The sequence below is a fragment of the Onychostruthus taczanowskii genome, unplaced genomic scaffold (assembly GCF_017590055.1).
Source record: "Onychostruthus taczanowskii isolate IOZ18803 unplaced genomic scaffold, ASM1759005v1 scaffold33, whole genome shotgun sequence".
In the NCBI taxonomy this organism is placed as follows: domain Eukaryota; kingdom Metazoa; phylum Chordata; class Aves; order Passeriformes; family Passeridae; genus Onychostruthus; species Onychostruthus taczanowskii.
Genome location: NW_024500683.1, coordinates 3407777 through 3433352, shown reverse-complemented (window position 1 = coordinate 3433352; position 25576 = coordinate 3407777). Strand labels below are relative to the sequence as shown.

At 37.0% G+C, this 25576-nt stretch overlaps 1 protein-coding gene across 9 annotated transcripts in view; it reads left to right on the top strand.

Annotated features, from left to right (window-relative positions):
- Window positions 1–25576, top strand: part of COL19A1 (collagen type XIX alpha 1 chain) — a 174686-nt gene that overhangs the window by 3653 nt on the left and 145457 nt on the right. For all 9 annotated transcript variants that reach the window (XM_041410665.1, XM_041410671.1, XM_041410670.1 and 6 more), the window contains exons 3-4: window positions 6688–6762; window positions 7270–7369. In XM_041410665.1, the coding sequence (XP_041266599.1) occupies window positions 6688–6762; window positions 7270–7369 (175 nt within the window). The remainder of the gene's footprint in view (window positions 1–6687; window positions 6763–7269; window positions 7370–25576) is intronic.

Here is a 25576-nt window from a genome sequence, read left to right as displayed (position 1 = left end):
CAGGCAGATGGTGAGGAATAACAAGCCGATAGCTGCCAGCTTGAGCAGCTCTGCCAGCAGCAGGTGTGTGAGTTAAACCCAGAGATAAACTCCAGTTGATAAGAGGAAAGAGATTCTACTAGAGTTTGTAGGGATGGTTACTGTTGAAAAAAGAAGCACAAGTTACAGACCAGAAAGCAGGAGTTGGGAAAGAATGGACCCAGGAGCAGAGCAGCGGTAAAAGTGGTACAGATCCTTCTACCGACCTTTTGTTACTCTGCTCTGTTAAGCTGGACCGAGTCCTCTGTGTGGCAAAGTTGTCTTGTTCCAGTTTTACAATTTGTATGCAGGTGAATCTGTTACAAATTTGAAATCTGCTTTCTTCATGGAGAGAGTAATATCTAAAGGTTTGGGGTTTTTTTTTCCTATCTTGTATGTTGTTGTTCTTTCTTGGGCCTTTGTTGCCTCCCATGTACAAGTTCTGTTTAAATCAGCATCTGTCCTTCAATATCTGCCTAGACGATTTTTTTTGTTTTCTTCCTTCAACAACATATGCATAGCATTTATTTCTCTGGGCTAACATGGAAGCTTTTCCAGCAAAATACATTTAGGTAGGATCTGAGATTATTATATTTACATCTTGAAATTTCTCACCTATCTACTTGAATCTAAAGGAATGGCTTCAGATACATGGAAAAATGTAGACTAGAATTAATTTGAGGGTGGTGAGAGAAAGAAGTGTGTTAGGGTGTGGATTGACTTGTGTGCATATGTAGGGAAGAGCTTTCTGAGCAGGCATGCTGAATGTACTTCATGACTTATTCATTGGACCAATATTGTAATAAATAAATTCCAGAATTGAAAGAAGAGTCAGAGGCTGAGAGAGTATGCTGGGTCTTCTTGGAGCAGTCCTCCTTAGGGTCTGAGGGTGCCAGTAAGCATTAGATTCACATAGAGGATTTCTTTCAGTTCTCATGTTTTGATATGCTTAGTGTTCATTAGAAAAAAGCACTTGCTTCTCATGATGGGGTATAGCAAATCTGAGGCGAGGGAGTTCAGGAGTTTTCCACAGGCATATTTTTGATCTGACTGCAAGCATACTTTCTTCATGTTGTCAACTTATTATTATTGGGAATATTTAGGGTTTGAGTGTGGACGTTAGCTCTTTCCGTAGTGACACATGAAGTTCTAATTTGATCATTCCTGACAGCTATATTAAGAATATTACTATTCTGTCCCATTCCCAGATCATTGCTTCTTTTTCAACCTTCTTTTACAATTAGAGTTTTTTAAAGCCTCTTACTAATCCATGAAAAATGTAGTATAAACAAAGTGCTGGGACTATTAGGCATGGTAAATTTTCCTTGTCTTTTGACATGGAATGTGTTGTGAAAAGTATTGGCTATGGATCATGATTTTAGATAGGCACTTTAGCCCAAATACAGTGAGTGATTTCAAGTATGCAAATCAGCTTTTTGGTCTTAATATTTTAGTACAGCTAGATACTTCTACATATAAATATAATGACCCTACAGTGTCTCTCATATACAATGTCTTCATACTCCTGATATTCCCATCTGACCTGGCTTTGAATGTTTCCAGGGATGGGCCATCTACCACCTCTCTGGGCAACCTATTCCAGTGATTCATTGCCATTATTGTAAAGTCTAGTCTAAATCTAACTTCCTTTATTTAAAACCATTACCCCTTGTCTTGTCACAACAGGTCCTGATAAAAAGTCTGTACCCATCTTTCTTACAGGCCCACTGGCTAGACGGCTGGAGTAAGGTCCCCCTGGAGCCTTCTCTTCTCCAGGCTGAAAACCTTAATTCTCAGGAGAGATGCCCCAGCTCTCTGATCATTTTTGTGGCCTTCCTTTGCACCTGTTCCAACTGGTTGACATCTTTCTTGTGTTGGGGCCCTGGAGTTGGATGCAGTACTCAGAGTGGGGGGTTTTCCATGAGAGCTGATGGGCAGAATCACTTATCATGATTGCTAGCCATGCTTCTTTAGATGTAGCCCAGGATATGACTGGTTTTCTGGGATGTGAACACACACTGTCGGCTTATCTCCAGCTTTTCATCCAACAGTATTCTCAAAGCCTTCTTGTCAGGGCTGCTCTCAATTCCTTCAACCCCCAGCCTGTTTGCAACTGAGCATTGCCCTGACCCAGGTGCAGCACCTCATGAGGTTGTTGAACCTCACAAGATTCCCGTGAGCCCAATTTTCAAGCTTGTCCAGGTCCCTCTGGATGGCATCCTGTCGTTCAGGTGTGTCAACTGCACCACTCAGCTTGGTGTCATCTGCAAATGTGCTGAGGGTGCACTCAATCCCTTCATCTATGTCAATAATTAATTAAATAACATTGATCCCAAATGGGACACCACTTGCCACTGATTTCCCTCTGGACATTGAGGAGTTGACCACACCCCTCTGGATGTGACTGTCCAACCAATCTGGCATTTTCCAAGCAGTCCACACATCAAATCCCAACCTCTACAATTCAGAGATATTGTGGGGACCATGTCAAAGGCTTTGCAGAAATCCAGATGATATCCATAGCTCTTCCCTTGTCCACTGATGCAGTCACTTCATTGTGCAAGGCCACTGAGTTAGTCATGCAAGGCTTGCCCTTGGTTAAGTGGTGCTGGTTGTCTCAAATAATATGAAGTCCTGCATTTCGCTACTTGCTCTTCTTCGTGGGAGAATATAGTTCTCCAGGGGCCTAGTGTGAGTACCCTAATCCTTGAACTCTGTTGCTTGGATTTCTTACTTCTGCCTGCCAATGCTGTTACATTACTTCATAACCATCTAAATAGTCACCAGACTTGAAGCTGACTTATTTACTGTATCACGTTCCCTTCATTCTTCCCACCCTTGTCTTAATTAACATATACATTGTAATGTAATATAATCTTCTTTACAGGGTAAAATAACATAATACAAAAAAATCACATCTTATTTCCTGGTGGCTGTATACTTGAGGCCACAGATGTGTAAGAAATCTGAATTATTGACCTTGAAATCAAGCCAGCTGGATCTGCTTATCTTCATTAGGAATATGTTTGAGGTGGACTCCTTGGATATCATTGCTGATATTTGCAAGTGTGTGGCTAGCTCTGAAGAAGTTGCCTGTGTCTTTGTGTTTATGATGCCCGATCCAGTAGGAGTAAGAGAAAAATCTTGGGTAATATGGGTTTCTGCCTGAAGCTTGAGTCATCGACACAGGATGCGGATATACATTAGGTTGGGCTTTGCTGTATGGCCACATTCATTGGTGTGGTCATGGTTGCTGATGGAAGCTTCAGTGCCTTTGCAATATGCATGTCAGTGGTGGTAGATGGCAGCTAAAAACCACCTAAATGTGAAGTTTAGTTATAAAGTAGCACATGGGTACTTGTGATGTGAATCTAGCCATTACAGGTTACACTAATCTGGAGAAGCCAAGACTGCCCATTGGAAGCTTCAGTTCCCACTCAGGAAGTGCACACAAGACATATCTGTAAGAGGGAGACTGAAGCACACGCCACAGTCTCTTCTGCCCTTGTTTGCATGGAAGCTGAGTATGGTGCCTAGATGGAAGTTGCAGTGTGCTTCAACAGGTGTCCCGATCATTCCAGGAATCTGGAACACGCTATTGCATGTTGCAACAGATATGTCTAGATGCAATGCCTTTTTGGTTTTTTTTTTTCATTATGCTATTAGGAAACAAACAAAAAATTCTTACTAATCTTAGTGGTTATAGAGAAAAGGCGATGAACAGTGATGTACCTGCTTGGTCTGCATAAGTTAATAGTTTCAAGATCATTTGATTTATTTTATATTAATAAGCTCATAGCTAGAACTCCTTGATTTATAAAGATCCAGGCCAGTTTATTTGTATGGATAGGCAAACTCATTAATTTAAAGATTAGTTAACTTGACGTTTGATATCACTGGTTTAATATTAATTTTTTAGTTCAGTCCACACAGATATAATTTTATCATGTGCAGAGCAATCTAGTTTATAAATGTAAGCTTGTTCTTCTTATTATTTAATGAATTTTATAGTAATGTATTTTAACAGGCTAGGTAGGGTCATGGTTTCCCAGTGGATTAGCAGCAAGGGTTTATCTTGTTCTTTTTCTTTCCTGGATATCATGTAGACCTTGTCATTCATATGTTGAATGGGCAAATTGCCTGTTTTGTCTCAGGCTAAAGAAAATTTAAGGATCTGCTAGCAGTCTAAAAATTGTGGAAAAGGTTAACTATACAAGCTGTAACTGCAGAAAGAATTTTCTTCACTCTGTAGTAATGAAAGTTGTCAGTCTTGGTATGGAGTTTGGTCTTGTTATTTGAGAGTTTTCCCTTAGCTCTCTGTTAAAAGGAATAGAACTGAACTAAAGGAGTGCATCAGCAGCATGCAATAGAAGATTCATCGTAACTCTTTCAGTTCTTTTGGGGATGTGGAATACAAACAAATAACTAACACTTAAATGGCCTGTCAGTGCTGTGACTGTTACGCCACTGATAAAAATAGGTCCACGGTCCAGTCTGTGGCATGTGAGGAATCATTGCTATCATCTGGATAACACAAAAATTAAGGCTTGAGTCTTTATTCAGACTTGGAAGAAAGTGGCTGTGGGGAATAGGCTTGAACTTTCTAGTCTTTCACTGTTCATGTAAGTTAATGCTGAAAAAAAAAAAGCCCCCTTGTGCCCCAGGTTCTCTAAAGCTTACATCAGTTTAGGGTAAAATCAGCAATAAATACTCTTTGTCTGCTCTTATAAGTACTGTCAAGAATTTAACCAAAAAGAGAATCTGCCTTGAAATTTGTTGAATATTTTTGACAAAGACTCTTAGAAAACCTGTAGATTTAAGAAAAAACATCTGTCCATGTATGTCTGATACTCTTTTGTGACTTCAGCCATAAATGGCTTCCTTTACGCCAGCTTATTTCTTAGAGCTATAGTTATGTAAATGTACCCTAAAACATTCATTGGTTTGGAGTGGCTGTGTATAGAATTCTATAGTTTAATGATCTGTATTTGATTGAAGGTTGAGGTTTGTAAACTCAAGGGTATCTAAGGTGAGCCTGTTTCTGTCCCATGTATGTATATATCAACTGGTGTATTGAAATTGCTATGTTACTGTGTAATTCCAGCAAATGCTTTTCTCACTGTATAAAACTTCCTGCCAACCAAGAATGATGAAAGATTTCACTTCAGAGTTTTCAACATGAATATTCTTTACAGTTCATAGTCTTTTCTGGGGAAAGGGAACTTACAGGGTTTTTCATGCATATATTTCATCTCATTTGTCATGAAACTCTATCTGTACAGGGAAAAACATGCGTATCCATGTATTTAGGATCTATATGAGGGAAAGAAAAAAATTTTTTCTCTTACAGCCTTAGAAGTAAATTAATTTATCTGTGATTGTTAATTGTAACTTTAATTTTACATGTGAAGCACGTGGAACTTAATGAATGTTACAAAAAAAAAAAAAAAAAGTGTTTCGCCCAGTCTAGTCTTTAAATAGTTGACATAGCTTTCATCAACCATATTATCGGGAAACTGTATTATATGATATAGTTTCACTTTTACTAGTTATTTCCAATTAGCCATTCTTAATCCAGATCAAATACTGAAATATATTTAATAGCATTTAAGAGTTTTGAAGGATAATATGCTTTCTACATAACTACAGAATGAATGACAAACTTCACATGCTTTAAGGTTAAAAATATAGCTGTTTTTAATAACAGTGCTTGGTCTGGATGCTCTTACGAAACATTCAAATACAGATGACTTCCAGATTAATGGTAGGACATTCCTTAATTTTTTCTTTGAACTAATGGTTCAGAAAGCACCTTGACCTTCACTGTTCAGCAGCTTCAGATACAGCTTGGACATCTTTTCAGCTCACAAAGCTCTGTGCTTGATAAGTTGACAGGCCAAATGTCGTAACTTGTCATCTTTGGTTTGCTAGGTTTTTTTTTTAGGATTTAGCAGGGCTATTTGCAAAACTTGTTAAATAGCAAGCCTTATTTCTGACCCCTGCACAAAAGTGACATTTTCCTGTATTTACTTCTTAAAAGTAGGCATCCTGTATATCTATTTTAAAAAGAGTATAAAGGACTTAATGCATGTAAGAATTAATTAAAATATATTGCATATTAATATAGTGTCATATCAGAGGGTTCAGTTAGATTTAACCTCAGTTTACCATGTTCCATATTTTAGAACATTCTGTTTGCTTACCAAAATACTTTGGTCCAGACTTACTCCCCTACTTAATTTTTGTGCTTTTTTTTCCCCAAAATACAATACTGTTTCATATTCATGAATGGGGGAAAATACTTTCTAGTAATACAGTGAGAAATACAAAAAGAACTTGGAACAGATATTGCTGCTTTCTAGAGTGTTGTAAATGGCAACATCATGGTAAGAATTGTTTTTTTCCTGGCTATATTGTTTATATGAACTTTAACCACAGGCAGCTGAATTAAAATGTGATACAAATTCTATCTGCTTATATTATTGGAAGTGCAGTATAAAATCTGCTCTTGTTTAGATTTTTTAATTTGGTTTATTGCTGCTTTTCATATCCTAAAGTAGCAAAAAGAAACATTCCTGTCAATATTACCATAACTGCCATGATAGTTTGTTCAATTCCTGTTAGTTTGATAACATTTTACCATAGGTACTAAACTGTGCTCTCTTGAAGGTGCTGTGTGTCCTTTAATGAAAACAGTTGCCCGTCATCTCAAACAAATCAACAGAGACAGTCGTGGTGTATCAGGTAAATGACAAGCTAATATGGACATCTGTATTAATTAACTGGTAATGATTGCTGAATGTAATTATAGCCTGACTGAAGCTGGCTTTAAAATTGAAAGGTTAGGATGGAATGCCATCCCCAAGCACCAAAAGCTGCTGCTGCTCCCAGGAAGGTGGCAGCATCCCAGAGCATGTTTTTTCCTCAAAAATATTGGTTCTTCGGCAGCCACACTAATTTCCATGTTTTTTTCCAATCATCATGCATTCTTATTAATCCAGATGATAAAAGAACTAGCAAATTCATTTTTCAGGTTTTAAAGTCATCTACCAAGTGAATTTTGCATGAATAGTTCTAATAAAATGAATATTGAAAGTTTCTCTGACTTCAAGTTCTACTTTTCAAAACAGCTTGTCAATCTATATTCTAGAAATGCTAATGTGCTTGTATTCAAGTATGCTAAAAAATTATTATTTACAGATGGTTTTTAAATTCCGTTATAATTGTATTGCATTGTGTCCTATTTGACAGGGTTTGATCTGGCAGAAAGCTTTTCATTAAGGCAAACATCTTGTGGTGGGGAAAAGATCTGTTTTAAACTGGGAAGTGCACCTCTCATTAGAGATACAAGGTAAGATACTACTTTCATGCTTAGCTTTTAAAAGATAGAGCTCAGACTCAATGCTACTAATTAACTGAATCACTGAACATGTATCCAAAGAATGCCACAGAAAGCGGTATGTTTTTAGACTTTTTCAGGTTTTTTTTCTGTGGGAAGGATTTTGGCTTTGGTGTGCATTCCTTCTGGAATCTGAAAGTACATAGGTAGTAAGTTAATTGTGAATAGCACTTTCTCAAATCATGATTCTAATACTGACAGTTCTACTGTTAATACATTAATATTTATAAAACAAAGGAAACATATAACTTTCATGGTATGACAGGAAGTATTATACTAATTTTCCCCCAGTGAAATTGTCTGTCCTCTCACTACTGCTGGCAAGATTGAAAAGAGAGAAAGTATCACCATTTCCTCGAATGCTATTTTTAAAAATTTTTCTGGTATTCACATTTTGCCTTTGAGCAGCAACAGAATAGTGGGCACTCAGTGTAGAGGAGAAAGTAGGCAAAATCCTGTTCTGACACAGGGTGGGGTGAAAAGCAGAGACTGCATGGAAAATCAAAAGGACAGTGAAAGAGAGTAGGGCACAATTGGATTGGATGGACTTCAGTTTGCATGGGGACAAGGAAATGTCAAGAAGCAGTTAGGAATGTAGTTTCAAGTTCCCTGGGCTCAGTGGAGAGAGAGGATCATCTCAGAGCTTCTTGGTTGAGATGTGCTCTGAGTCATGGGACTGTGGTTTCTGTACAGCGTGTTCCTGTGATGACGAGGGAAGCAACTGTATTCCCATGTCTTCAGGTTGGGTATTTTCTGTTGCAAGAGGTCTGGCTCCAGCTTGCCTAGTAAAAAACCACACCTGGCCCTTGGACTTCCCCTTTGCTTGGATCCTGGGCATAGCACAGAGGGACTGTGAGTAGCAGGAGGCCGGGGGAAGGAAGAAGAGAAGAGTTGGAGGCACCCAGACACAAAACAAAGTGATCTTTGTGAGAGGAGCATGACTACAGAAAGAATTTATCTAGCAATTTCGAACATTTAGGTTCTCTAATTTTTTCTGATATATTGGATACTGTAAGTGCAAATTTTTATGCTTGTGTAATTCTGCAAAGTTAAACAAATCACTATTGTACAAATACATTGGCTGCTATTGAAGGAAAATTGACTGGACAAAATTGCTTGACACAAAGAGTGCTCTTCTTTTATTAGGAACTTTCCAGTATGATCCAGATTGTCTTTAGAAGAGTAACAGGAGATAGTAGGTACCACCCATAAATGTCTTTACTAAAATATTTTGAGAGATTTTTAGTAAGAAAATTTTCCTTTAAAAAATTATGAATTTTTCCTTTTTTTACAAGTTTTTTTTTTTTTTTTTCCAATGTATGGGAATTTGAGGGAAACATGAGACTATAGAAAGGTAGAAAATCAGGGCAATGACAAAAAATGTGGAGCAATTTTCCTTTATGAATAAGAAGCTAAGTCATGCTTAGAAATGCATCTTTTGAGCAGACTGTATTTTGAAACAGTGAGAAAATCAGTGCCAAAAAATGGAACAGAGAGGAGATGGAAATTGCAAAAGGGTCAATTATTTAAAATTCATATTACTTTGAGGTAAAATTCTTGATTCAAAGTATTGATTTCTAAGAATTTCTGAGTGGCTTCAGAAGTGGTCTGAGAGGTCATCTTGAGGTTTAAAAAACATAAAACTTTTTTCTTGGCTTTATTTAGGCCTGAATACTAATGTCTTTTTTTCTTCTTTTGAAAACATTTTCTTAATGAAGGCAATGAAATGGGGAATTAGCAAAGCCCTAACTATCAGCTATTGCAAGGAAAGTCACAATGGTTGTTTTGTTTGGAGGGTTTTTTTTTTTGTGCTATATATTTTTTCCTATATTTTATCTCCTCAGCTTTTTGAAAGGAGAGATAAATGGCTAGCTGGTTTTTCCTCATTGTCAGTGTGACTTGGGCCGGGGCTAAAGAATTTCAGTTAGGGGTAAACCTGGAAGGGAGGTGGCTTGGCTTTCGTGGTCTCTTGGTTCTCACATTCCTCACCATCCCTGTTATTTTCTTCTGCGTGTCCTCATTAAGGAAGTAAAACTAAAGAGAAAATCTTTTTCGTTTTCCCTAGAAATATGCATCTCTAATGGATGAAAAATTTAGGTAGATGAAGTGACCGAGATGATGATTAATAAAATGCATATCAGTGCTAATATATGAATAAAGTTAGGCAGGAAAATGAATATAGTTAGGCAGAAAATTAATATCATGTTATTGATGATAATAAGGTACAAGATAAGAATTTCATTCAGCTTGCTGTACAAGTAAGTAGTACCTCATACATATATCTTCCTGAACAATGAAAGAGTTAAAAGTATTTTCAATAACATTCAAGCACTGCAGAATTTCTAAAATTAAATCCTTGTTATTCATGGCAATAATCTTGCTCATCCTTTATTAACCTTTCTTCACACAAATGCATGTCATTAAAAGATGAATTCTAGTCTTAATTATTTCAGTTTGTTGAATATAAAATGGCTTTCTGATATTGAGAGAACACTTCAGATAAATAGTTTTTGAAAATTTTGTTTTAAGTGTGTTGCTTTTTAAACTCTTCTGAAGTTTTAGGATGTTTTTTAAAATAAGGGCAGACGGCAGTGAGGAGCACGAGGTCAGCTTTTGGGTTTTTACATGGTAGGGTTACAATAAAGGATAGTCAGAAACTTGGGTATCTGTCATCATAACCTTATAATTTACTATCCAGTTACCCATGTGCAAGATCTTTTAATTAATTATTTTTATTTAAACCTACTTCTCTTACATTATGTCGGGTTGTGTGGTTCCAGACTCCTTGTGTTATTAGATGGCTTTAGGGATCATTCTGCCTCAGAAAATATTTCAGTAGACGTGGTGTGCAGTAAGCAGCAGAACAGCGTTTGTTATCCATCCTGCAGGAAATTGAGAGTATCTGATTAAGCTGACTAGCAAGTATCAAGTAACTTGGCACATCTACTCTTGCATTTCATTCATTCAGTTGTAGTGTGGGTAATAGAAAGCTATGCTGTGCCATTTTTCTTCTCTGATGCCATTTTGGTTTTTTTCAATGGACCTGGAGTAGTGTTACACCTATTTATATGTTGTAAATAATTTACAATGCACTGTCAGCTTGGGAAATTGATTATGTTTATTTATGTTGGACTTCAGCTGTAGGTCTTTCTCTCTTTTTGTGATGCACTTCTGTATATATTTTGTCCTGTAATAGCTCTTATGCTTTATGTAAATGATTGTAAAATATTAATGTAATGCCAGTAATACTTTCCTTATTAAAACTGTGAATTGCTTATTGAAGTTCTCTGTGAACTTTAGCAGAAGTTATTCCTGAGGAAAGCAGTGCAACAGAGCTTTTGAGTCGTAAACTCGTAGTGAGGTACTGTTAGGCAGACAGCCTAATTATACAGTCATAATCACTCCACAGAATCATAGAATAAGACTTACTCTATAACGGTTTAGTTTTATCTCAGTAAATACCTTATAAAGTCATATTTCTTCTCCAGACTTTAACATGTACTGCCCATGTATTGTACTCCAGTGTGGCACAGTTTGCTGACAAAGGAGAGCAGGGCTTTGTGCTGGTAGCATTCCTTTAGACCTGCCAGCAGTATTCAGTACTTCTGGACATGAAAGCTTTTAGGCTAGTCTTTGTTCTGCAGTTGCCTTAGAGTAAATAGATCTATGATGAATTAATTTCACTGTCTTTCTCTAAAGATTCATCAAACATTAGTTGCTTCTCATTGGCACTTTTCTGGGGTGCTGGTGGGCCAATTTTTTCCTCTTCTGAAAGCACCAATAAAGGAGATAATAAGCTGGTTTCGGTTGAGTTTCAGAATGGTTTTGAAATGGATGTTCATGATTAGCAAATCTTCATGGCACAGTCACAGCTTTCTTATTTTGTAGTTTGTTTGGCTTGACAAACCATATTAATTTACTGAGGAGATTATCATAGCTGGCTGTTAAATGATCTGAGTTACAGCAGTTGGGATTACTCTCACGACTCTTTTAGGAATTCTTCCCCTTTCTTTGTAAGATACTACAAAAGAGCTTGGATTTTGACTGTATTTGGACTATGAGCTCCACCAGCAAAGTTGTTACTCACTGCTGCCAGAAGAGCAGTGGCTTGGGCCGTATTTCAGAGAAAGTGTTTCACCTTCTTGGGATGTCTAGTTACTGGAGGAAGAAATACTGTTCCCACTTGCCTCAGTAAATTCCAGGCAGGAGGATTCTTTCTGCTAAGAGCAGAAGTTGGTGATGAATAATATTTATGTAGGGTTTTCTCTTTGTTTTTAGTGCTAACCTTTTTAATTGCAAAAAAAAACGTGGAGAAAATTCCATTTTCCTAGAGCACAGCTGGCATCAGGTGAGGGGATTTCTGTGCTCACTGTTAGAAGCCTTTTATAACAAGCAATTTGCTTTTCCCAAAGCCACCTATCTCTACGTGATTTTGCAACCATTTGCTTTGCTGTCTGTTCTCTGGCTGTATCTGCTGAGACCACTCTCTTCACCAAACTAAAAAATATTGGCTTCCTTTCAAAAAGTTCAACTCTCCATGAAGGTACTCATGGGCATGACTTTTTATTATTTTTGTACGTGGCATTTGTTTTGAACATCAGAGTTAGTTTCAACAGTCTTCTTGAAAAACATTTTAAGACATTTTAGTAAGTTTTATACCTATTTCTTACAAATGGTATAGAATAGATACATGTGATAATCACTGGTTTCCAAAACAATTCATTGAAGACTTTTAAAGAGTGACTGAAAATGGCAATGAGGTATTATCCCAGTTTTGAGGCAGTAGTTACAGTTATTCAAACCAGCTTTTATCCGTGCTCACACAAAATCCTGCTAGCCTTTGGTCTATTAAAATATTAGATGGTTATGCAAGAAAACACCTCTCCTTTACTGTACCACTTATTTATTTGAGGTCATTTGAGCAGTTGGAGCCAACAATGCTAAGACTGAAATGTCTGGTATTTTGGTTGCAGGGTATTTTCAAGAAAAAGGAATTTGGAATTTGCTTCCTGAGTGTGGGAGCCTGAATGTAGTACAAATTCTGATGTTTCTTCAGGTCTTTTGAAGTAGTGGATCAGAAGCTGTAGTGATTCAGTCTTTCTTTTATCCTGAAATACTGTATTTTGTGTTTATTTCCAGAAACTTCAACACTTTATTTTAGAAATTAAAAAGATGGAAAATACAGTGATTATTGTCAAAAGAACAAACTGGTGCTGTACCCACCTCATAAATACCAATTATTTAATTTTATAACTGAGGAGAAAAATGGGGCTTCTTAACATGTAAAATGACAGACCAGCACTTCTTTTAAAGAATAATCACCTGTCAAAATCTTTCTGCATTTTGGGGCTTGTTTCTACCTGAAAATTTACAAGAAATATGGCAATTTTTATAAAATTCAACATTCATGTATTAATGGATTTTGATGTCCATATTTGGTTTGAATCATCCTGCAATTTAACATGTAATTTACTATGCAGAACGACTTGGGAAAGCAAAGGCAAAGACAGAGTTGGCAGAGGGAAAGAATACATTTAAAAATGTATAGCACTTAGATTAAAAGCACACTGTGAGGGAACAGAGAGTTAGCTTTTTTAATCAAGCTACTGACTGTAACAAATTAGAATTCTTTGATCTGTAGTGTGTTTCCCTGACAGTGGAGCACTTAGTGGGGCAGTGTCATACCAGCTGAACTGGTAAAACACTGTTGGATGAAGCAGACTTCATTCTTTTCCTTTTATTTCCTAGTGATGATCTTCTTCCTGTAAAGCACTTGCAAATAAAGGGAAGAGGCTTTTGTGAGGTGTGTACTTTAAGGGCACTGCTCCACAACAAGTGTGCAGGAGACAAGCAGTGTTTGTGTGGAATCCCATGTGCCTCATGGCAGGCAATAAACAAATCCAAATAAACAAAGCCAAAAATATTACTTGGAAGAAAATAAAATTAGGATCTTGCTTTCACAGCACCCATCTCCATCTCTCAGCCTCATCTCACTTCCTCCACATCAGCATCAGCCTCTCTGTTCAGCGAGGTTGGCGGCTGATCCCTGTGGCTGTGTCATCTCAGCAGTCGCAGTGGGAAAGGAACAAGATAGGCTGCCCCCAACCCCAGCAGCACTGCCTTTAGCTAAAACAAACCCTGAAACTCTACCTTGAGTTTTTAATTGTTTAACCTGCCCTGTGGAAAACAATCCCAGTGTTCTGATTGAAACAACAGCATCTGCAATTTCACTTTTGCTGTGTATTCCTGTAGGGAATTCCTTTCTATTTTCATCTGATGTGGATGCCAAAACTGTTTTTCAGTTTTCTAAAACATAGATTTTCATAGATACGGCAATTTCAAGAAAATATTGTGTTATTTGATTTCTAGATTCAGCATGAGAAATTTACCTGGATGCTTCTCAATGAACCTTGTTCAAAACCTTGGACACAAATTCTGAAGAAGGTTGTTCAATTTACCAGTACATTAACTGAAGGAGCCTTAAGTGATTCCAGAGTGTGGGGAACTTTCAGAGAAGTTTACATGCCTCTTACTCCCTGCCAAACATGCTGATTTTTAAAATCTTTGCAGTGTTTTCTTGGTTTGTCTTGGCCACCTTTTTTGAAGGAAAATCTGTCAAAAATTAGTACAAGGAGGATGCAGATCTAAGTCTTTAACAAGGTCTGTGTTTGATAGTCTTAGAACAAAAGCAAGGTTGGAAGATCAGTACAGATGAAGTTTTCTGGAAAACCAGAATAGCTGTGGGTATCTGCAGCCACGCTATATGCAACCACACAGAATTCAGTGATATGTACTGGGCACAATGCACGCAGCTGAGGATGCACTGTAGCCCCATTATGTTGTATATAGAGACTGAAAGTTCATTTATCGGTTTTGCTGATTGAGCTGAGAGGATTCAAGTGTTTTTATAAAATGCATATAATTTTTCTAGCTGAAGCAATGGTGCCACATGCCTCAAAAGTAGTTTGTCAGCAGATGGGGAAAAAAAACCCCAAAACAACAAACAACCTGTAATAAATCTGTAATAAATCAGATCTTTCTTTTTCTGGCTTTTGTGATTTAATGCCGTGTAATCTAGTTTGCTTTAACTATGCTGTCAGGCATTTCTCCTCTTAACTAAAGTTGCACCTACAAAAATATGTTTGTGCTGATATATCTGTGTTTATACTGAGGCTTTTGGTTTAAATATGTCATAGAGATATCATACCCTACCCCCACCTTGCCTCTGAGTTTTTAGGTTTTATATCTAAAAATAGTTTGTGGTCTGTCTCACAGTGAAACTGCCTGGTGTTTTTTTCATTACCCTGATTTTAATTTATTTTCATTTGCTTCTGAAAGATTTTTGGCCTCTAGCATTTCTACGCGGTTAGCTCTTTGCAGTTTTTATCTTCATGCTATGAAGTATTTTTTTGTTTATGGAGATAAATTGACAAAATTTTTAAAATACTTCTTTGATTTTGAATGGACAGTACAGTCAATGTTCTGGGTTTTTCACTTAGAGGTCTGGGTATCAATTTGAGTTCAGTCCTCAGTGTACAGAATTTGCTGATTGCAGTCTTGCCTGTCTCAAGTGAATGTTTGTCATGCTGCAAACTCGTTTCAAAACTTGGAGTGATTTAATAAATTTCAACTTGAGAAACGATCTGTAATCTATAGAAACAAGATGTACAAATATTGGTATGTTAACAGAACCACATGCAAGAGATCATGTTATTTTTGTATTTAGTCAGCGTGACTAGTTCCAGTATCTCAAAATTCTATAAAAAAAAAAAATCCTAAAAATACGCTGGGATTGGGCATGACAATTTAGGCTTTGAATAACTTATTGATTATTGTTCCTAATATGGCAGTGTGCTTCTAATTTTCATAAGAAAATTCATCTATCTTTTATTTTTTGGGATTAGACTACTAATTATATATTAAAAATGTTAATGTTGAAGCTCTTGATCAACTTTGATTTCTTTCTTTTGCTCATTTTTCTTTGTGAACTCTGCTTAGATTAGATGCTAGAATTTATTTTTTTTTTCACTGTACTTTTGTAAAGGATTGAAACAGACTGCCCAGGGATGTGGTGAAGTCCCTGTCCCTGTAAGGGTACAAAGGCGTATGGATATAGCACTTGAGAACACAGTTTATTGTGGACACGGTGGTGGTGCTAGGTTGGACTTGGTGATCTTGGAGGTCTTTTCCAGCCTTAACAATTCTGTGAGTCTATGATTCTGTGAGAGTTTGGTAAGAAATGTGTGTGCTCATAATCTATGGTGAGCAGTATTGATTTACTGAAATACTTTTGAATGCATATCCCAAAAATATCCATTGGTTAAGGCACGTGAGGTTTGCTTTTGACCACTCCTGAGAAGTAACAACACAAATAATATTATCGAGGGGCTGTGACTCTGCACACCATTTTTTCCTGTTACTGGATCTGTCTCTTATATGAGCAGTTCAGAATCTAAGTGACTGCCAGTTTAAATTAGTCAATGAAATTAAACAAAAAGTACAATAGTATTCACCAGGAGTGTATACAATACCAAGAACTGATTGCCAAGGCTTGCAGGGAAGAAGTGCCATTCCAGCCCAGTTATTGCACCGAGGACTCTCCGTGGTGGATGCACTTTGAAGTGCAGCATGTGCAATTGCAGCATGAAATCATTGCTCTTGCTCAGGATGGACATTTAGCAGTGACTTGTACAGAATTAGTAGATAATGCTCGCTCATTTTATAGTCAACAGTTGTATTTGGAAATGAGGGTTTGGGATATGAATCTTCTATTGCAGTAGTTTGACTTTTTTAAAATCTCCTGTGAGAATAAGTTGCTGAGAATTAGAATGTTTAGCATATGGGTTTATATTCTAATATGAACTGTGAACAATATATGATAAGGACAGTAACTAATAAGAATAATAATAGGGACAGAGGCATTGGAAGAATATGTATTACAAAAGGACTAAATATGAAAAATTAGTTCTAGCAGTACTTTAGTATGTGATGACTTGAATGTCTGAAAAGGAAAGATATCTGTTAAGCCACAAAGGAGCATAAACTTTGAAATAATTTCTTTTTTTTAATAGGTTATTTTTCTTTCCAGAGAAAGAAATTTTTTAAATTTAGAAAGTGATAAATAATTGCATTACTGTTAGTATGTGGAGACAGATACGCTATGCTACCAGGAAATTACATAAGCTTAAGATTGGTTTGTTGTGAAAGTGTTAGGAGGACTGAAAAAACACTTTGTGATTCAAGATAGCTGATATGATTTCATGGAAAGGAAAGTAATGAGTCATTAACCAATTAGAGCTCTTGAAAGATCAAAGAGTTATAACATAGCCTTGCTTCTTTTTTTCTCCTTAAAAATAAGTTAGAAATACTCATATGAATTCATATTATGCCTAAGAATATATTTCTTACAACACCCTAACTTTTTAAATCACAATTAAATTTAAGTGTCATCTCTTTAAAAAGCTTATTCTGATTTTGTTCTAACACACAAGTGAAGGTTTACTGCTACCCAGCTGGCTCTAGATGATTCTGTATGAGCAGGGGGCTTGGAACAGATGATCTCCAGAAGTTCCTTCCAAGCTCAGCTGTTCTGGGGTTCTATGGCGGTATTATAAACTATTCTGTAAATAGTTTCTCTTCCTTGGGAATGTAGTTTCACACAATATTGGGTATGTAATTTCATTGTCAACCATGCAAATTATAGGGTAAGAGTGAATTCATCAAAATGCAGGTTTTGAAATGGGGTAATGAGGAAACCAAGTACTTCCTTTTTAAAACTTCTAAAATATTTTTTCATCTCATTGCATGCTTAAATGTTACAATTTTATTTAATGAAAAATATTGGTGATAATAGCAATATTTTCTTTACTGTTATTACTTTTTTACTTTTTTGTCTACTAGTCTGATATATACACTAGGTAATATAGTGTTAGAATTTTCATCAGCAGTACAGACTCTAATCTCAGTGTTACTGTTGAAAAAAATGATCATTGTTCATTCAATTTCTGTTATTTTGCATGAAAATTATGTGGATGATTTAACCTCAAGTTGCTGTAGTTGATGCATGTGTTTAATGCAAAGATTTTCTGCTGTGGAGCAGTGAGCTTTCCTCACTGTTTCAAGGAAAGTTTGTGAATTCCTACCATATCAACCTTCCTTGCTTGGATATAAGACACCTAGCCTAATTCCCCAGTCTGAGAAGGGCTCCTGGCCATATTCAGTGTTCTTTCAAGTTGGGTTTGGTGCGTTTTGATGTGAAGATTAGAATTCACCTAAATAAAAGGTTTCTTCACTTATCCATATCACTGCTTGAGGTGTCCTCTCAACATCTCTGTCTTGAGCCAGACCTCTCTTTATAAGCTCTGGTTTTTGTTTCTTTCCTAGCACTTTAAAGGGAGTACCTGGACACTCCCCAGCTGGATCTGACAGTAACAGGGTTAGCAAGTCACAGGTCTTTGGTCCATCCCCTTAAATATAGTTATGACTCAGCAGATAGCAATGTGGGTATTTTTAAACTGTGTTTGTTTTTAACCCCATTTAATCTGTAACTTACAAAAAATCTCAGAGAAACTGTGAGAGTTGCAGGCCAAGCTGTACATACTCTTTGTTTTTTTGGGGTTGTTTTTTTGTTTTGTTTTGTTTCTAAACTGGACATTAATTATACAGTTTAAGTCCTGAGACTTAATAAAAATAATTTCCAGTTTCTAAAAATGCTAGTAAGTCTTCTGATGTGGTGCAAACAAGGTTTTTGATAATTTCTTTTCTATACTCATTCACTGAACATTTGTAAATGTTCACAGTTTTTATATACTGTAAAAGAGCACCTTATTTATCTAATTATCCTTCTAAGTGTAAGCAGAACATCAGGCTTAAATATGCATAGACTAGTCATGCTGTGTGTAGGGGGTGTTAAAGCAAAAGCATGTTCTCCCTGTAGCTTCACTCTTGCAGCTGACAGCTCTTTTTCGGGTCTGACCCTGCTATCTGGTGTCATTAACCTTCTTTCTTACTCGGATCAGATCTCTGAGTTGGTAACTCAATCTTCACTACTTACACCTTCTTTTTTGGGGAGATCAACTGGAACCAGAGCAGGTAGATATACAGATTTGTAAGCTCTAGTGCCTTTGGTCTTGCCTGTGCTGTTTTTCTCAAGCATTTCTTAGTACAGCCTGCTTTCAACTTTAGCAAGGAATGAGTTTGTTTATTTATAGGCAGTCCTGCACGCTGGAGAGGAGGAGGCCAGTTATCCAGACAATTATTTGGGGTTAGCAAAAAAAGCACCCCTTAGTTTGGTGCAGCTGCACTCCAGACAGCAGTCCTAGCTCTCCCTTTCCACTGCCAGCCATGCTGTCAGCACTGTGAGTGCTCAGCATTTTCCTGAGAGGGACGCTGGCCTGTGAGGTGGCTTGCCCTTTACCATCAGCCAGGGTTGTCTTGGACTTGGCAGAATGAGCCCGGGAAGGAAAGGGAGAGCCTGTTCCAAGTGTAATCAGCAGTTCACTTTGCTAGTGCTTGTTCCATTGGTTCATTGTAAAAAGCTACCAGGAGTTTGGGATGGGGATGAGGGGAGACTAAACAGGAAGAAATTGAGTGTTCTATGGAAACAACGTTTTTAGGTTGGGTAGCATGATGTCATGCAGAAACACACAAGGTGCCTTCCAAAACCCCAGCGTGAGAAGTAAAAGGGTGTCAGTCTCTCAGCATGAAACTCTGCTGGAGCTGAGTCACCCTCCTCTGTACCAAACTGAAGAGACCATTGTGCAATCATTTAGTGTCTCTAGATATCTGTACAAGTGTCTGATGACAAATGGATTTCTTCCTCCTATGGGGAAGGTTATATGGATATGTAAGCTAAGTAATTCCTGATATCATCCCTCCTTTCCATAATATGAAGTGCATTTTCTCTCATCTTCATGGCTTCCAATAGACAAGTTGTCTATTGTAGTTTGAATTTTCTTTACTTTTCCAGACAACAGCAACTACTTAAATACACAAGTATTTAATACTGTACAATAGGTCTTGCTTCCTACAATAGGGTAGGAAGCATATAAAAACGTGTGCAGAGCAATTTTCTCTGTCAGTTGCCTGCCATATCTTACCATGATTTTTTTCATTAACGTCATCAGAAGGTTTCTTGATCAGCTGAATAATTTCATTCCACTGTAGATAATCATATTTAGCTTAAGAACTTAATATCTCATTGACTTCAGAGTCTGACAAATAACAGGCTACTGTAATAACTAGACCTGTTGTGTTTGTTCCATTTCTGGTTGCTAACTAGAAGGATCATGTGAGTTAGAAAACAGCTCCTAAAACGTCAAAACAAAAATATGGGTGGATGTTGAAAGAAATATCCAAAGTTCCTCTTAAACTGTTTAAGTTCTGATCCTCTTCTCTTGATGGTTGCCATCCACAGTTTGATTTTAGGATATTTAGGACAGAAAAGTAGCATTTTTGCATAATCTCTAAAGGCCAAAAATCTTGATGCAAGTCTTGAATGAGCTGAAGACAATTTAAATCCCTGCCATTCTCTTAAGCATATTTAGTTTTAAATTTTTAACAAAGACTGTATCTTTGGAGACAATCACAACTGAAGAAAAGGACAGATCATCACGCTTCTCTGGATTCTGCCATAATCTCCAAAGAGGAAAATTTAGTTTGGTTTTTGTGTGCTCCTTGTGAGGAATGTCAGACCCTAAGTAAATTTTTCTGTAGGGGCAATCGATTTACTAGTGTGGCCCTGAGTAAGGAAAAGCACTGAAGGTTTCTGGGATGTTCACGCTGAACAATAAGACCAGGTTTTCATGAGTGCAGGGTGGTTTCAGTCCCTACAGTAAATCACAGTAGTAGAAACCTATTACAAAACTGGGAATGGGGGATGCACATGTCTGAAGTTGTACATGTCATTCCTAAAGGGAAAGCAGAATGAGGTCTTCCTATATCTAGGAAGAGCATAATTCTCACCAGGAAATTATTGGAGTTCAAAACAGATGATTTTCTCTTGGTTATTTTTATATTTTCAGTGTAGATGGATGTTGCTGCTACTTACGCTGAACACAGATCTTGTCTTCAGAGTGTTTCTTTTCCTTAGATGACCAGAGAACAAACAAATTGAGAGATGGGGAACAAAGAAAGAAAGACCTGGGTCTCTAGTTTTTTTCACGCAGGGGGAAACATCTCCTTTCCATCTGCTTTCCCTGAATCAAGGAATTGGACAACACTTTCTGATATCCCTCTGCCCAATGCTGCTCTAACCAGCAAGTGTGTAACTTCATCAAAAGGACTGAAGCTGTCTTCCACAACATAAGACTCCAAAATTCTTTGTTGACCTGAAATTTCTAAAAAACTTCATAAAAATTCAGCAAAATTCTACTTAGGAAAAAGAGAAGGAAAATTGTTTATTTCCAATATCCTTTTTTATATATTACTGCTTTTAATTGTCTTGTTCTTATTATTGCTAATTTTTTTTTTCCTCAGAAAACTTAAAATACACAGAAATAGGCTAAAATTGGAAAGCAGACAGTCTGACATCTTTAAAATTAAAGGAAGACTGCCCTTTGACTTCTTTAGGGCCAGGAGTTCACCAATAATTCCTGTAAGTAAGGATACAGAATACTGCTGGAAACCCTAGGGTAGAAGTACTTTGCACAGGTATAATGGTTTTGGCTTTTCTGTGCCTCTTTCAAGACAATGTTTTCTCAAATGCCCTTTAAAATTTTGATGTCAATACAATTGACTTTCACTCCAAAAAATTCCTGAGCAACCTGTACATTAAGGGTCAGTTAATCTATACCTGTTCTGTAAATGAAAGCAGAGGCATGCCAAAGTATATGAAATATTAGCTAAATCCCTCTTCTCAATGTTAAAATACTCTGCAGCTTTGCTTTCAGCAGTACATTTCATGAGTGGGTTGAGCTCTCCCTAAGTAATTAATAACTCTTAAGCTGTCTGAATAGTTTCCCTTGAGTTGCATCATATAATGTGTCGTATGAAAACAACTTGAGGCCTAATGTAACATGAAACTATATAGTGCATCTTAAAGTGATTTGAGGAAGATGGATGGGAAGGAAATTATTTCTTATTCTGACAGAAAAGACAGCTGTTCTTAGCTTTTATTTGAAAAGAATTTGAAATGCATTTTCTAGGCAGGGATTGGTAAGTTGTTCTAGTTAGTTGATTCCTGTTTTCCTGTTGTACCAATCAAGTTAGGTAAAAAACTGAGAATCAAAAATATACCAATTTATTGTAGAAATAATAATAATGTGGAGACTTTTGTATTTGGTCCACCTGAGCTTTACTTTTTTATTCATAACAGATCTGAGTTTAAACTCTTTGCAAACATGAAAAAGTTAACACTTCAGTGTCTCCATCAATGAAGTATGAAATAAATCATTATCCAATACAGGAAAGTTTTTAAAACCAACTCCTTGAGCTCTAGTCACGAAATTATTGTAACACTGTCATGTTACAAGTGACATATACCAGGTAATGGTATATGTCAGCTGGAAAAGATATGTCTTGCCATAAACTCAAAACATCTCTCACTTCACTCTCAGGAAATGCAAGTTGGCTCATCTTTCTTTTCTTGGAAGATATACAGCAAGCTGGAGGCTTCATTGATACTTGTAAATACGGAAGTTTATCATATACTGTAGTGTATTCTCATTCGATATGGAACAATTGGAGTGCATAAGATTCAAAAATAGATGCTGCTTTTCCATTAGTGCTTTTTTTAAAAATAAAAACAAAAGGTAAATAAAGGATTGCCTTACTAAATTTGATATGGGTAACTCAATGCTGTATTACAAAGATAGAACTAAAACTGTTTATAGCACAGTGAATACACAGTTAATTCATTCATAATTACTTCTTTTAGTATGCTAGCACTAGGAGTTCCAGCTGGTATCTGCATTTCAGAACTTTTGAGAAAACAAATGAATAAAGAAAATATTTTGCCAAAAATCATTCTGTACTTAATCTAAACAAACAGTGGAAGTTATGCACAAATACAGTGGAATTGTTCATGCAACATTCTTCTAACTGCTCTTCTGGTAACCTCACAATGTACAGTCATAGTATACACCTGCTTTTAGGAAAAATTATGGCTACATTTGATGCAGTAAAAAAGAGGAGAATGCAGCAAAACCCTTTGCATTTCTGTGTATACATATGCTTTGACAGAGTTGTTGCAAGAACATGTGTGTTTGTTACCATTCTGGCTGCATCTGCCTCATGTTTCAACCAGTGAAGCGTTAACAATGTATGGATTTGTAACATATCTATGTACAATCCAAAACATTGTATTGTTGGGAATGTTCCTGCTGGCTATTGATGGTCTTCTCAATTCGCCAGTGGAGGACTCTGTAATTTGCAGTACATCTCAGTCCTGCAGACCAGGGTGGTGTAAATTCAAACCTCTGTATTCAGTTCATGTGCTTCAATTCCTGCTATTGTTTTCAGTAGTTTCCACCAAGGGTGTGCTTTGCTTTGAGAACACAGTGCTCCATTCATCAACTTGAATTTTTTATTATATACTACTGACAATATGGACAGAGGGAGAGAATCAAACTGTCGAAATTCCACCTAAAGTATAATTTAATCAGACTCTGGGTGCCTGAGTCTGAGAATAATTCAGATTGCCCACTCTCAAGCACCACCCAACCCCTAGTGGCACCTAAAATGAATAATTTTGGACAACTGATTTCCCCTGGCGTCTGGGCATAAATTCCAGGCATGCTTAGAAGCCCCATGGCTTAAGCAGAGAGGCATGTAACTCCCACCCAAGTTCCATTGTGACTCAAAGATGTGTGTAGAGATGCCAGAACGTTGCCCATGTCCCTAGAGGTGCCTAAGCCATTGACTGTGCTTCAATCACACATAGTAAGCTTGGACAGTCTTGGATTCAACACAAACCACAGCAGACATGAGTGTTTTGAGTGTAGAAGAGGAAGAGAGCACCTTTTTAATAAACTTAAAAGTCTGAGCAGTCACCTGGGAAGGATGTCTGGTTTGCTAAGGAAATTAGAAAAGAATGGGAGAACTTAACTGTTGTCCCATTGAAAAGGATATTTGCTTTTCATGGAGACCTCAGATTTTTTGCTCCCAAGTCTGATGATGTAATTTTGTTCAGACACTGTTGTCCAAAAAGGCATCTGGTTGAGAGATCAGATGTCAATGATACCCTCATCTGCTTGTCTGTGTTAATTTGTAAGTTCTTTTGTCTTGTCTTTATAGATAAATCTGCACACTTAGAAGTTGCTACCCATATTTCTGTAACATTATAACTTGCTTAAAACCTGTCATCTCTCTTACTGCTTTTGGTGTAGACACCATGATTTACTACCTTAAGCTCATGTTCTCTGCTTGTGCTGTGTGTACATCTGTAGACTTTGAGGTGAGCTTGGTGTAGCTTTCCTTCACCCTTTTTGTCTCTTCTTTTCTTATTTTTTTTATAGTGTGCCGTGTGGAAAGGTTAAATAATCTGTGTTGGAGTACTTTTTGGATTGTGGATGTGTGCAAAAACTTGCTTTTGAACTTTTTATTAATGTTTAATGCTGTTCCTTTATTGTTTTCACCCTGTACGTAATACCTCATAAATTTTCTCAGGTTTTAAATGTTTGCAGATGTGAGCAGATGAAACAGTATTGTAAACATTCAAATAACTTCTGAATTTCAAATTCAGTATTCCATGAAATTTAGGTTTGGCTTTTCTCATGTTCCAACATGAGGCTTTATGTTCATTTTTCTGTTTGCTCTTTTATTTTTCTCATCAAATGCCATTATATTTATTCTTTAAAACATGTACATACTTTGCCCAAATTTTAGGATTGTTAACTGATTTTACAGATTAGAAGATACCATGGTAATAATACTTAAATATCACTGAAGTATCTTATTAATCATCTGTACCTAAGTCACTTCAATACTCAATGCATGCTTTTATATTCTGTTACAATCACTTGAAGCCATTCAGGCAGGAAGAACATAGGGGAAACTGCGTATGGTAGCAGATAGCCTGCTGGTTTTCTGGATATTTCATCCCATTGTTTTGTTCCTTTTCATGTTCACCTTCTATCTAGAAGGGTTGACTGTGAACTCTATACTTTAAAGCATCTGTTAATGATTTTTTTGGTCACCAAGGAATCTTCATATAGGCACCAATGATAACTCTTCTCAAAATAAGGATACTGCTTCTGTTAAGTTATATCTCTGGTATATGGTAGTAGTATTGTATATTAAATTTCTGCTGTTCATTGGCCAAATACTGGAACAAGTTTCCCAAAGAGATATGGAACAATTTCCATTCTAGATACTTCCAAAACTCAGCAGGACAGGACTTACAGTAACCTGATATAATTTTCAAGTCCCAACTTTATGCCCAGGGTTAAATCCATTGACCTCCAGAAGTACTTTCCTACTGAATTTATCCTTGGTTCAGTTCTGCTTAAATCTTGGCTCTTTAGTTGACTTCACTGAAATTGGTAATGTCCTTAGGAATTAATTTGATGTTGTCTGCTTTTCTCACTTCTTTTAATACAGTTTTCTTTGTCAGCTCAAAGGTAAGGGAAGTTAGAGTGAACTCCTGCTGGTTTTTGTAATGCTGGCCAATACCTTAGCTCTTCTTTTTTTTCCTGAATGGTTTGGTAAACAGTTAAGGAAGGTAAATTTATATCACAGGTGCTCACACAACCAAACTTATTTGCGAGAATTCTGAAAGAAACACAATTTTAGAAGACTTAATACTGTCATACAGCTAGATGGCTGTGAAAGCGTTAGGAAGGCATGCAGCGAAAAGCGATGGAGTGGTAGGTGGGTGTGGGTGTGTAGAAAATAGTGCCACCTTGCCAAAGACTGCTTCTGCTTGTCTTCCAGACCTACAGTAACAATCATGGTTTCCCCTCTTTTCATTTGATGAAGACTTCTGATAATTTCTTTTCCACAGTTGTCTGTCCTTTGTCCATTAACGTGAATTCCCCAGTGTCCCCAATATGGAACTTAGCTGGGAAAGTTAATTGATTTTCGAGAGCTAATCAGATGCTCCCATCCACATCAGATGCCAGATATCCTGTCTAGCTTACAGCTGTAAACCTGAGATACCATCTCCATAGCCTGCCTGGGGTGCAGGAAATCATAGGGCTGATCCCACATCCAGATAGTTTA